Source organism: Epinephelus fuscoguttatus, linkage group LG16 (assembly GCF_011397635.1).
Source record: "Epinephelus fuscoguttatus linkage group LG16, E.fuscoguttatus.final_Chr_v1".
Classification (NCBI taxonomy): domain Eukaryota; kingdom Metazoa; phylum Chordata; class Actinopteri; order Perciformes; family Serranidae; genus Epinephelus; species Epinephelus fuscoguttatus.
The window spans coordinates 21,368,801-21,382,447 of record NC_064767.1 but is presented as its reverse complement, the minus strand read 5'-3'; the positions used below and the strand labels follow the sequence as shown (position 1 = coordinate 21,382,447).

The following is a 13,647-nucleotide window of genomic DNA, read 5'->3' as shown; positions in this document are numbered from 1 at the left end:
GTAACTAGTAATCTGTACACTATTTCATTTCATAAGTAATCTTGCCAACACTACTTATATCATATCATTGCATGACAACAAACTGTGCATCAAATTAATTGTGGTCATTATTTTTATTCATATTATTTTAAATCTTAATGAACGATAGGAAGCATATATTTAAGTGTCATTTTTTGTTAGTAGCCCACTGACTCATTCATTCACTCACTCACTCACTCACTCACTGTGATAAGATCTGATCTGTTCAATAATCAATAATGGCGTCCTGTCCCTTTAAGACGCCGCTCAGGGTGGACCCAACGTCGGCGTTTGACGCTCAGGAAGTGGACTCAACCACCAAAGATTCCCGCAGATTCGATATCGATTGTCCCAATGTTTCAAACGTGTTCACCCTGACCCTAAACATGTGTTAAAATACTTTTTATGGGATATCCGAGACGATAATGCTGGATGGTCGCACTGATGAAATTCACCAGGGACATATGCAGGCTGTTGGGACTTGGCAGCGGTAAGAAAACGTCCCACTTTTTCAAAACTTTCTAAAACTCAACCACAAGTTAAATTGATCCCGTAGGCGATAAGGAAACGCGTGTGACACCGAAACCGTGGACACTATCCAACACGGGGTGTGTTAAAGCGTGTATATGTGGCAGTATTTCGCCGTTGTCTCCACCGTGAAGTTCAAACTGGGTTCTTGGTCAGACAATGAAGGTTCCCCTCTTGCCAGTGTTACACCCTTTGCTTGCACCACTTCCAACTTTGCGCAGTCGGTGCCATAAAGTTGTTGTGATAAAACGCACTTCCACAGACTTTTACATCCAGGATGCTAACAATAACACCCTTACAATACTTTCAGTGCCCTATATAGCAGGAGAAGTGGGTAAGGAGCCCAAACTAGCACAGATTAGAGACACATTACCCGGTACATGTTGGTATGATAACAATGCATCAGATAGGTGGTAGGAGCTGTGCAGCCCAGAGCTGGCGCAGCTGTACATTTAGATGAGCATCAAGTTAAGAGTCATTAAATATGTCATGTGCCAGCACTTTGTTCCTCTTCTTGCTTCTCCGTGTGTGTTTAGTTTCCTTGTAGCTGCAGAGCAGGTTCGTTTACTGACTTGACTGCATCAGAGGCTGCTCAGCAACAGTTGGTGTTGATGATGATCAACATGATTGCATAATGTGTGTCTACACTGTTCCTAAAGTCACATTCCCAGATTATATCCCACATAACTCACATCAGAGAGCAGACTGACTATTTTGGTTGTTCAATGAGACTTTGCTCCATCCACATGCACTCTGTTATAAAAGCTGTAAAACTGTTGTGTAAATGTCTTTAGCCAGATTACAAAATCACTTAAACTGCTGACACCTGATTCACTACTGATTATTTCAAACGATAAGGTCATGTTCTCCTTTTATTTCTCCCTTTCTCTGTGATGCCGTGCAAAGAAAGAAAAAGCTCAGCCTGTGAAACTGATTTCTAGGTTAAAAATCCCGTCCATGATGATACACTGTTATTTTACATTCCTGCGGAAAGAGCTCACCTTTCATCTCAACGCTAATTTAAGCAGTCTCCTTGACGGCGAGAGACAGAGACGCTTTTGTTGCTTTTGTCCACTGATCTTGGATCATTTATTTGTAAGGAGGACATTACTTTATACTTAAGATTTATCAAAAAGCCTGATTCAGGAGTTTTAGGAGTGGTTGTTTTTTTGACATTTGAGTAGTGAGCCAGACATGGACAGCTGAAATTCCTTCCGCTTTCTAGGTACGTTTAGAGACACTAGCTCCTCATGATGGTGGGATGGTAGAGTCTTTACTGAAGGCAGTGAAACTTGTGCTGGAATGGTTTAGGCATCGACTAGCGCTGTCTAAAGTGTTGACCAGAGCCACAGTGCCCTATAAAATACCCATGCAGAGACAGAATGAGGAAGTCTAGTAGCTGCTTGTCATCTTTTTCCCACAAGAAATGCAGCGTGTTTAAAGAGCAAAGCTGCACTGAGGAGCTGGAGAGCTGCGATCACTCTCATCAATGCCTCCCGAGTCACAGCATGAGTCACAGACCAAGTATGAATTTGTCACTGCTCTGGAAATCTTTTCTGAACGAATGGAAATCCGACACCACGCACAATCCTGCGTGCTCCAGTGTTTTTGCTGTCTTTTGTCTTTTCATTTGTCTGCTTCCACTGGGCCTAAATCAGCTGCAGGTTTCTGGTTTGATCTGATCTGTGCCTCCCCAACACACACACACACACACACACACACACACACACACACAGATCCCACCTTCAGGGCAGTGGTTGTTTTCAATGTCATTTCCAACCAAGCGTCTAAGAAAAGATACCGTGTTCTCAAACATCCATGCTGGAGGCAGCTGTGTGTTGCATGTTGGGCTTGTGGCAGTGGAAAACTCAGAGCAAACAGCCCTCTCATAAGACCGAGAAGAAACAACTTGGATCAACAACTGTGCATTATTGTCTCCTGTTGAGCTTTTCTGGCTCTTTTTTTTATAAGAAAGCATTACATCACCTTTCCTTACTCCACCCAGCGTCATTAAATGTTTTGCATTTTGTTATCAAAGGTCATTGTGGTTAGACTTGGATGGGAATGAGGAAGGAGGAACATATTTACTTGGCATCCAGACAACCAGTATTTCTTTTGGTTTTCAGTTTAGGACGACTGAGCTGCTTGTAGACGTGCGTTATTATTCAGGCGTGTATAGCTGATGGCTACCTCGCTACACAGTACTATCTAACAGTTCACGATGTCCATACTTGCTGTGCGGACTGCACGCTGTATCATTTTGAGAACCAGAGCCATTTTCTTGATTAGAGCTGTGCTGGTTCCCACAAAATGAAGACAGTGTGTGTTTCCCAACAGGCCCTCCTGTCCAGCAGCAGGAGGAGCAGATGGACTGTGGCGCTGCAACCCCTGATCCAAGTGATGCCACTTTGTCACAGGTAAACAAATGGTGTCACACTGACAGGGCACTGTAAGGCCTGCGAGGGTGAAGGTGCAATGTGCAGCATTCAACTGTGTGTGTTTGTTTAGGATGCATTAAATGGAGAAGAGGATCTGAGTGAGGAGGAGAAGGTCAGGCGGAGGGCAGAGCGACGCAAAGCCAAGAGGAAGGTGAGCACAGATCACTCCTACGCTCTTACACTCCTTAAAGATCCTCCTTGCAGTTATATACATGAAGTCTGTCATGCTATGAATGATGGGTAAAGTTGTGCATTTTGCTGTGTCTGTTTCAGCGCCGTCGAAAACGTAAGAAGCAGGAGCAGGTCAAGCAAAATGAGAATGCTGAACGGGTAATTACCACATTATTCCTTCAAGGTATGCACTCTACATTTGCCTTTACTGCGACTAACAGGATGTTCATATGGTTGTTCACATTAGGATGATGAAGACGAGGACGGCGGTGCCGAGTCTGAACTGGATGAGAGTGAGTCAGAGGCAGAAGTTGGTGCTGAGGAGGAGAAACAAGGAGTACAAAAGGAGGAGAAAAAAGAGGCAAAGTCAGCTGCCTCACAGGTCTCCACTCCAGTCATGACTTCTTCGGGAATCAAAGGACAACAGAAGAGCCACACCAGATCTGCTGAGGAGGTAGGGTCACTATACTGGAGTTGGATGCATGTATGAATCTTCTGTCTCAAGAGTTGCAGGTTTTAGTGTAACTTTTACATCTCTAGTCCAAGTCAATGAATCGTTTTGGGGTAGTATCTGTAGGCCTGGATGGCACATGGCTGAACACCAGTGTCTTACTTTCTGTGTTTCACAGGAGCCAGAGTGGGACGTGAGCAGTGCCTTCTTTGCTAATGCTGCTAGCCATATCAAACCCAAAGGATCGGGTCGCAAGTCCAAAGAAAACAAGGAGAACGAGGCCAGGAGAGAGGTGAATGAATGCTGATACATAATGTAAGATGAGGAGTTAGAGCAAGAGCCCCTGTCATAACTGTGCACTGTTTTTCTTGTGGCAGCACTCGTGTGCAGCGGTAATAAAACGACTCAGTATGGATTTTTCAGGCCAAGGTTCTGCAGTGATCATTCTGGGGACCTTCCATCACAAGTCACTGGTCCTCACTATTTTTAAAGTATATTACAAGGCCGAGAGAGAGGTGGATGAATGCTATCACATAATGTAAGATGAGGAGGTACAGTAAGAGCTAATGTCATAGCTGTACACCAGAGTCCTGCATCAGGTCGGGTGGTATTTGTCTTAATAATATTATGTCTAGGTTTCTAGGTTCGATTTTGGGTGGGAAAAAAGAGAATGCGGGTCAGATTGCAGGTGTCAGGAGATAGATATATTAAAATAAATATAATTAAATTTAACATTTTCCTCCTTTGGCTGCTGACTTTGTGTGTCGGCTCAGTCTATCAGGTGCGTTAATAACAGGGACGTTAACTGTGGCGATGTGCTGCTCAATATTTTAAGGACAAGCAAAAAATATTCACTTAATTTGCATTTCCTGAATTAGCTTCATTTCAGAATATAAAATCTTTGTTTAAGGTGTATAAAATGTCCCCAGATGATCACTTTAAACACGCTGCCAAACTGAAACATTTGAACAGCACGTGGTTATTAAAGGATTTGCAGTTTTGAGTTGGAAGTACGTCATGTGTTGGTGGTTCGGGTAGGGTAACTAATGTGTGGGTTGGGGTATTGCATGTCGCAGGTCTTGAAAGTCAGACTCATGCAGGACTCTGCTGTGCACTATTTTTCTTGTGGCAGCAGTGTGTTTCTCTGGCAGTTCCAAAGTCTGATATGTGTGAAAAGTGGACTCTGGACCATGCAAGTCTTTACAACAGTTGTTATTATGTGTACGTGTTAAATCAGCTGTAGGATGAAGCTTAGACATTGGTCATTTATGTCTTGAATTAGGCTAATGAATTGCTTTAGCTCTTACAGCAGCCTATATCGGCATCCGTTAATGACAAAAAAAAAGTAGATGCATGAAACAAAAACACTAAACTAGCTGCGAGAAAATCCTAAAAGCTGTTTTATTGTTTCTTATATATATATATATATATATATATATGCACATGTTCATTCTAGATAAGTAAATGTATGTAAGCCTGTTTTATGCATCTGATTTGAAAAGGCAAATCAAATCAGAGCCATTCCTGTTGAACATTCAGAACTTATTAGGTAAATTTCCACAACTGTGAACATGAACATATTAAAATATTTTTCTTACAGACAAATGGAACTGACACCATGACCAAGAAAAGTGCGTCACTGACAGGTAAGGCATTGTTTCTGCATAGCAGGGTACACAACCAACCTTTTGATAGGTTATTCATTGGAAAAGATACAAAACCGTCAAGGAAATTATTGATTACACATTCCTTTGTGCAAGCATGTCAGCATGCAGCGCTGCGGTCAGTCGAGGTCTCGGGCCGCTGACTCACCAGAGAATAATTTACAAGCATTTTTTCCTTTTCTTGCAGAAAAAGGCATAAAGCTGGTGCAAGAGGGGCAGTACGCACAAGCTGTCAGCATGTTTACAGAAGCCATCAGATGTGATCCAAAGGATTATAGGTATACCGTTTGTGTTCATGGCTAGTTTGTCACAAAGGGAGTATGTACATTTTAGATAATGTTCCTTTAACATTAAATTACGTCCCGCAGGTTCTTTGGGAATCGTTCGTATTGCTATTACTGTTTGGAGCAGTACCCTCAGGCCCTGGCCGATGCTGAACGCTCCATTCAGATGGCCCCAGACTGGCCCAAAGGACACTTCCGCAAGGGCAGTGCTCTCATGGGCATGAAGGTGGGTGCTTGGGCGTAGCATGTAAGTAAAGAAGCATGTGCTGCACATACTCTGATCTAATGCACGTGTATGAGTGTGTCAGCACGTGCTGGCATAGTTTATGTATTACTTCATTTGTGTGGATGTGTAGGGGTGTGTTAATGTATCGTAGATGTGTATATGTTATGGTATTTATATGGGGGAATAACATAGTGAGTCTAGTTTGGTGGCCAGAGGGAGGTTTAGACATGGTTATGTGACCCCCAGATATGTATGTGTGCATCATGTTGAATGTTGTTATACTTTATTTGTCTCAATGAAGAAAAAATGTGCCATAGTGTGATAAGATTACCAGCTTACTAAGATTACTGTCTTTACTAATTTTCTGTTGGTCTTTGTGTTCAGCGGTACAGTGAGGCGGAGAAGGCCATGGAGCAGGTGCTGAAACTCGACAAAGACTGTGAGGAGGCCGTCAATGACCTTTTTAATTGCAAAGTGCTGCAGTTAATGGTAAATGCACCTGCAAACACGTCAGTAAAAGTGTTTCCTGTAAGCTTGGTAGCTATGAGTGAAAATAACTAGAGCTTCCTCTGAGATTTCCTCTTTAGAAGCAACATTTTCTTCTTGATTGAAATAGTCACCTTCATTTAAAACTGAATTCCTTTCATTATATTTTCATGATTGGTTATTCACTTTGTTCTATCCTATCCTCAGGAGCTTGGTGTTGAAGAAGTGCAAAGTGTCCTACTGCTGGAGAAATTTACAACTGTACAGGCTGTTCTGGCATCTTGTTCTGATGCTGCCAGGGGTAAGATCACATGCACATGTTTTATAGAAAGGAGCTGCATTTTCTACATGTTAAAACCCTGCAGGCATTTCTTCTATTGATGAAGCTCTTTTTGTTTTGCAGCTGGCAGCCAAGACTCATCCGTTGTGCAGCCAGGGTAGGTGACAGTTTTCGTCTAATCAAAGCTAGGGGTCAGTTTTTCCTTTTAGAGGTTGTAACACCTTCAAGTTTCAACAAATCATGTATCTGACCTGTGGTTTTATTAATGTCAGTAACATTCCTTCTCGTTGTCTTTCTTTCAGAAGCCCTTGCCCATCTCTGTGGGTGGGAAATGTGACCACTGAGCTAACTGAGAAACACCTATGGGACCTTTTTAAAATGTATGACCATAGTTCAGTACAGTATTTGATACTAACCTAATTCATGACTTGGAATCACTTTATATAAGTACAACGTCTTATTCCTTATTTAATCAGTTGAAAGACATTTGAGCAAACACTTGAGAGTGGACCTTTTTAAACAGAAACACATCCATTTAATATATAACCTAGGTGGCTATTGACTTGTCTGTTGTTTGCTTTGCATTGTAGGTATGGTGAGATCGAGAGTATCCGTGTTCTGCATGAGAGATTCTGTGCCTTTGTCAACTTCAAGAATGCAAACATGGCAGCCCGTGCCATGGAGAAACTAAATGTGAGCACCTATTTGGTTGCTCTCTTTCAATCTTGTTCTTTAAACCTGTCTTTAAAGGTAGTTATGGACTAAAAGTTGCTATGTGCTTCTTCTCACAGGGTTATTGTATTGAGAACACACGTTTAGTGGTGCGCTATCCTGACCGTCGCACTCAGAGGGTCCTTCCCATTCCACTTAAGACCTGTCTCCCTGTCACGCAGCAGGCAGGCGCAGCTGCTGGGTAAGACGTCAGCTTTCTCAGTAACTGAAATCACACAATAAGACTACAGTTTGAACCGCTTTTATAATTAAAGTTCTTTGTTTGTGTCTTTTGTCTCTATGTCATTTTCCTCTCTGCCCAGACCTCGACGACGTGGCCCAGTGAACGGAGACGAGTGTTACTTCTGGAGAACCACCGGCTGCCATTTTGGGGACAAATGTCGCTACAAACACATTCCTGATCAGAAAGGCAAGGACAGGAAGCCCTGGCAGCCTTGAACTCAGTTTACTCTCTGCCTCAGTAGTGTGCGGGAAACCGTGATGCACAGACTGAGCCACAGGAGCTGGTACTTACTGGACCAGGTTCTCTGGGCTTAAAATATTCACTGTAGCAGAATGGACCAGTATAGTCAAAGGATCAGAGCCAGCGCTCAAAGGCTCGAAGGCAGGGATGGTCACACATGTGTCACAAAGGACTGGGAGTGTGACGGTTGTTATTTCAACTAAAGACTGTACTCAATGATATTGCTCGATGGTACAATGTTAACCAGACAGGAGCAACAGAATGACCTGGTGTAGCCTTTGTTTCTAATGAAAACCTTCACATTCGCAGCCCGTCGTGGCACATGGTGACCTATTCCAGCTCTAAGGGATACAGTACAACCTAACCTCACAGGCATACAACATAAGGAGGAAGTGAAACTGCTTTGGCCCACAATGGAAAAAAGTAATGGCTCTGTCATGCCCAGCAGTAATGAAAGGACTCTGGATTTTTCAGGCCAAGGTTCTTCGGTGATGAACCTGGGGACCTTCCTTCTTTAGAAACATCACAAATCAAATGTTCCTCCCTATTTTTAAAGTACAAGTACTCAGCAAACACTTTAAAGAAATGCTTCACTCCCAAAATGACCGTTGGTGTATCAGCTGCTCATGGCATGTTACCTTGAACTCGAGAAGAAGACTTTGCTTTACTCGCATGCGTCCACAGTATTTGAAGACCACATGGGGACCGCGTCTAACGAAACACAACACATCTGTCATCTCTGTATCAAAACATCTGTTTATGAACTCTTACATAACTAGTGCAGCATAATCCAATTCTCATTTATCCAGTTGTCTGCTCAGTACTTACCAAACAGAGGGCACTTTCCGATGGGGAACTGAGCTCAAAGTGAAACTCTATCTATGCTCTCATCAAAGCCAGACTCCACTGACAAAAACAGTGATTTTGAGCATATACACAAATGAGCATACGACTGGATAAATGAGACTTGGATTATACTGCATAAGTCTTGTGACAGCATGTGAACTGATATTTTGATACAGTTTGCTGTTGTTAAACGTGGTCCCTGATGATTTTCCATTCATCGTGGAAGGATGGAGGAAAAGTTATCTTAATATTCAAGGTAACACACAGTGAGTAATCGCTATACAAATGGTCATTTTGCGGGTGAAGTATTCTCTTAACTTGCAGTTTGTGAACCTGATTTTTTTTAATCCATAGCCCACAGCTGTTGACATCAGTCTGCGGTTTAGTCTGGGGCTCCGTTTCCCTCTCTTTGTTCCTTTTCCAGTATCAGCGCATTGTCCACGAAACCAAAGACTTGCCAACAGATACACTTGACATTTCAGTACCTCCCCTATGCAGAAGAGGTTTCTTTTAGCCAATAAGCTACAGAGACCCAGAGAGGTGCCTTTATACTGTGCTATGTAACCTTAGTTACGATCATCATCAATGGGTAAATACAAATAAGAACCCCCAAATTTGGCTCGAGGGATTTCAGATTGTATCTGTTAATGCCTGGATTAGGTGTATTTCACGCTATCTGATGGCTGCCCTGTTGTTAAAAGAGTAAATACACACATTGCATTCAGTTGTCATGACAAGTTATGGTAGGGCGTGGAAGAATTAATAGAAACACCTGACAGTTTTATGCAATCCAGAAGAATAAATACCTTTATGAAGGCTGTAGTGTTCATTTTTTAGTGATACTGTATCAGAGAGGTATTATTTCAACTCAACTGTAGGCCATAGTTTTTGGTTTTGTTTAATTGGATTGCATGAAATGTCAGGTGTGAAGTTTTTCATTCTCCAGACTTGCTTTTTTGGGGACTACAGGAGAGCTAGTTGAGCCTCTGGTCTGTGCCCAGTGCAAATGAATAACCCTTAGACGTTTTTATCTCAGCATTAGATACACCTTTGCATAGTACACATCACAGTGCTTTATGTCTATGCAAAAGAAAAGTGCCGACTTGATTGTTAGCTCTGTGTCCAACACACACGCACACGCACACACACCCAGCACTTCTGGCAGAAGTAGCATAGGTCGTTAATGTGTGTGCCATGGTGATGTCATTGATAAACACTTAGATTGTACAGGACAGTGCCTTACAAAACATCATGTTCAGTCATGTGCACACATTCATGGCCACATGTGAAACATAATCCACTCACAGAGATTTTAAATCTTTAAAAGCAGTGTTTTTGACCTTAGGGCGTCCATTTCAGTATTTCAGCGAACCAAAGACTGCTTCATCTGACGGCTCTGCACTGAACACAGCCTTGTTCTTTCATGACTTTCAACACTAGACAGCATTTAAAACCCATTAGCATGTTTCTGTATTATCCACTAGATAACAATTACAGCTACCACACCTGGTTTAAGTCCACACTACATTCACTAGTAAACTACGCACAGCATTGTGAGAGTATTTATTTTCCTATTTATACTGATTTTTTTCTATTTCTCTTTTTTACAACAGAACTTGAGAGCTGATTACAGCTTCCCATTTACTGGTCTTGTAGTATTTCTCTAAGTTCCCTCTTCTGTTTCTTTCTGGCTTTAAGAGGCAAGCATTATAAAGAACCTTTGGGTGCAAACACGGTCACATGCTGCACTTCTGCTTTTCTCGTATTTACTTTCTGTCTTGTGGCTAAAACTTGTGAAAAAGGAATTGGACACCAAACCGTAAGATGACTGCACATGTTGATTAAACAAACTTGGTCGTTTCTTCTGTGACTGGTGCTGTTAATTATGGTTGCACAGTGCATTTAGTTTTGCAGACTAATAAAATGCTTTGGATGATACCATGGCATACTTTGATGTCATCTTGTGGATATTTCAAACTTGGACAAAAGATTTCCCTGGTTTTAATTTTTGCTATTTGGTATGTTTTTAGTATTTTTTTTTAATTTTTTTTTTTTTACTTTGTTTCAAACTATTTCAGGAAAATGCATTTTTAATTATGATGTACACTTTGATAACCAGAGCACTGCAATCCTGTTAATCTTCCAAATATTTTGTATTATCGTTACTGCACTGCAAAAAAGAGTCTTTTATATTTAATAAATGTATTTGAACCACCTATTTCTGAGTCTCTGCATGGGTAATACACAAACTGGGGAAGAAATGTCAGATGAATGCAGTTATTCTGCTAATAATTTTCTGGCAATGTGTGTTGTTCCTGCCTTCCACAAGGCGGCAATGTTGCACATAAAAGGTTTGCACTGAACTATGTCACCAACTTAATCAGCCTATGCAATGCATAGACATTCATCTTTTTTTGATCTCTAGGAACCGCAACGTTTCTCTAAGTCATTCCTGATGCTCACAACCCCGAAGAAGTAAATCAAAGCAGGTCTGGGTAGTGTGGGGGGAATATGGTAACCCTGTCATCACTAGTAAAGACACTTGTGTGGCCAGCATGAAAGATGCATTAGGGAATCTGTAACCACCCAGACCAGTGGGAGATGGAGACATGACTAACACTGCTGAGAACTTGTGGGAAAAGCGACCATTATCCCACAAGTGACATCTTGAATAGAGAGTCACTGAAGCCTGCTGCCACCTGTGAATGCATGTGAAGTCCATGCGAGTGTAAGAGTGCACGATGCTGCAAAATTAAAGGGGCACTCCACAGATTTTCACATGACAGTTAGTCAAAGAAAGCCTGCGTTACAGACGAGAGGTGTAGGGTTTGAAAGAAGTGTGCCTCTACACAGGAGGCAGAGGCGGTGTTAGGGGTGTCAGTTTTGGTTAATTGTGCATACAATAGCCCAGCACCTACAACTTAACTTATTGGTTAATGTTTAAGACAAACATGCAAAATGACAGGAAATACAAGAGGCCTTTCCTTTCAGTTCAGTGCTCCATTAACTCAGTGAACTTTAGCTTCACATTTTAAAGTGTTTAGCCTACTGTTTTCCATTTAGAAGTGGTGCTTTATTGGTTTGTATTGTAAATGTCTTGCCTTATGTTTTATTTTAAGTTGGCTTTGCTTATAGACAGCCACTAAGCTGTGTTGACATGTGGAAACTGAGTGCTCACTGCCCACCCTCTGGCCTCCACTGGTTAGCTAGCCTCGACCACTCTGTACTGCACTGTACACAACTCGAATTGGGGGGGGGCTCATGAGCAGTGCCACTTATTCGTAATTATTGCTGGTAATGGTGACGCTGGTGCTGTGGAAACATGGTGGCCACTCCCCAGTCTCTTCCTGAATAAGCGGCTTCATTTTGAGCTGCAAAACTAATTTAATAGTGCTACCTATGTTAGCACCATGCTAAGAGAGCGAATGGTGCTAACAGAGCCAACAGTGATGACATAGAAAGGGGGTTAAGGACTCAAAATTGAGCTCAGGGAGACCGGAGGGTGGCCGCCATGTTTCCACAGCACATTGTTGGGTTGGGACAGTGTTACTGGCAGCTATTGCCAAATGAGCACTGCTGCTTGCTACCTCCCACCAGAGCCGGGTGATGCACAGTGTAGTAAACTCAGTAGTAAAATTAATCTATTGACCAACATGAGTAACAGGTCAAAAATAATCTTGGCAGTTAACTGATTAATGGTTAACCGTAGAGATCCGTAGGTGGTGTAATGAAATATTGCATTGAAATGAGTTGCATTATAGCGTGTTTCTGGAGCTTGATTCATAAGAGGGGGCTAAAATCAGGATATGGAGGCCTCTGCAGCTTTGATTTTATTTTATTTTTTTTTATTTTGAATTAAATTCCCTTGACTCTGTAAAAGTGCAGTCCTTTAAAATTGCATATATGCGCTTTAAAAAGGGAAAACTATAACTGCTAAGGATTTTTTAGCCCTTATCAGATTTAAATGGGGGCTAGCATGCTAACACTAAATTTAAGTCCAATTTTCTAAAAAATTTTACCTCATAGACAAATTTTTGCACACCTTACGATTATGGCAAAGATGGCCTTTGACACAAGATCTAATGAAATCTATGTACAGCTCTCTGCACTATAACCTGCACAGCATATCCTCCATCCAGTATGTGCCTACATGCTCGCAGTAAAAGCATTATGAAAGCCTAGAGAGACGGCAGTGGGGGTGAGCATGAGGAGGTGGTGTCGTTTGAAAAGGCACTTGTTTATTGTTGGAGAGCATGTATTTATTTCATGCCTCCACAGATTGTGGGTAAGGGCAGAGCCGGCTCGGTCGGCGTAATTAGAGAGGTGGAGGGAGAGAGAGAGAGCGTTCTGCCACAGAGAGCTGCTTCGCTCAGATACTCTTACCCTGTGAGCCCTCCGAGAGCCCTGTAATGCACTCTCACTGGCACATACACACACCCACTGAGCTGTTAAGTACTGGCACACAGGCAGGGACACCTGTCTGGTCTAGTTTAATTAGTCTGATATGCAACAGTGCCGCACAAGTTATAATAGAAGAATGTTAAACACAGCAATACTTATATTTTTAACCTGAACACCCTCCTTTTCCTTTCTGTTTTTTTCTTTTACATCTCTCTTTCCTTTCCCTGCCGGCCTTGGAGATCCCTCTGATTTGGCCCTGCTAATAGGGGGTCTGCTCTTCCTGTTCTAGGTTTACCAGCCAGGGAGGGACCACCATCCTGCCACCCAGTCACACCATCACTTGCACACACAAACATCTCAATTACAGCTTCAAAGTTTACACGTGCGCACACAAATGCACACATAATGTAACGTATGATTTTTTTTTCACCCTGTTGGTGCTCTGCATATGAGGAAGTGTTTTTTACGGTCTTGGTTGATGTTTCAGTTCCTACCTCCCCTGTCATGATTGTAATTCTTCATGTCTATGAATAAACTTTGGTTCCTGAAAAAGGTGCCCGCTGAGGTTTACTTAAAACCTGGAATACAGTTTATCAACACAACAGCCCGAGGCCCAAAATTTCCATGTGGCTAAATTCATCCCAAATCCTCCCAAAATG

General features: G+C 42.2%; 1 protein-coding gene across 2 annotated transcripts; it reads left to right on the top strand.

Moving 5' to 3' along the window:
- The first annotated feature begins 297 nt into the window (after positions 1 to 297).
- zgc:123010 (uncharacterized protein LOC641500 homolog) lies at positions 298 to 10,805 on the top strand. 2 transcript variants are annotated; one of them, XM_049601345.1, is made up of 16 exons: positions 298 to 508; positions 2,884 to 2,963; positions 3,055 to 3,135; positions 3,258 to 3,314; positions 3,403 to 3,609; positions 3,785 to 3,898; positions 5,207 to 5,252; positions 5,458 to 5,548; positions 5,639 to 5,780; positions 6,165 to 6,269; positions 6,474 to 6,567; positions 6,670 to 6,703; positions 6,852 to 6,926; positions 7,137 to 7,239; positions 7,338 to 7,459; positions 7,581 to 10,805. In XM_049601345.1, the coding sequence occupies exons 1-16, from the start codon at positions 451 to 453 to the stop codon at positions 7,714 to 7,716; spliced, it is 1,545 nt and encodes a 514-aa protein (XP_049457302.1). In that variant the 5' UTR covers positions 298 to 450; the 3' UTR covers positions 7,717 to 10,805. The 2 variants fall into 2 exon arrangements, with proteins under 2 accessions (XP_049457302.1, XP_049457301.1); XM_049601344.1 differs by having other exon boundaries at positions 299 to 508; positions 6,849 to 6,926.
- Positions 10,806 to 13,647: the final 2,842 nt, after the last annotated feature.

Bases quoted from the DNA above. Each gene is read 5' to 3' on its own strand.
- zgc:123010 (XM_049601344.1), top strand. From the start codon at position 451: ATGGTCGCACTGATGAAATTCACCAGGGACATATGCAGGCTGTTGGGA. The intron at 3,136-3,257 runs GTGAGCACAGAT...TGTCTGTTTCAG, and splicing joins GACGCAAAGCCAAGAGGAAG to CGCCGTCGAAAACGTAAGAA. The intron at 7,460-7,580 runs GTAAGACGTCAG...CTCTCTGCCCAG, and splicing joins CAGGCAGGCGCAGCTGCTGG to ACCTCGACGACGTGGCCCAG.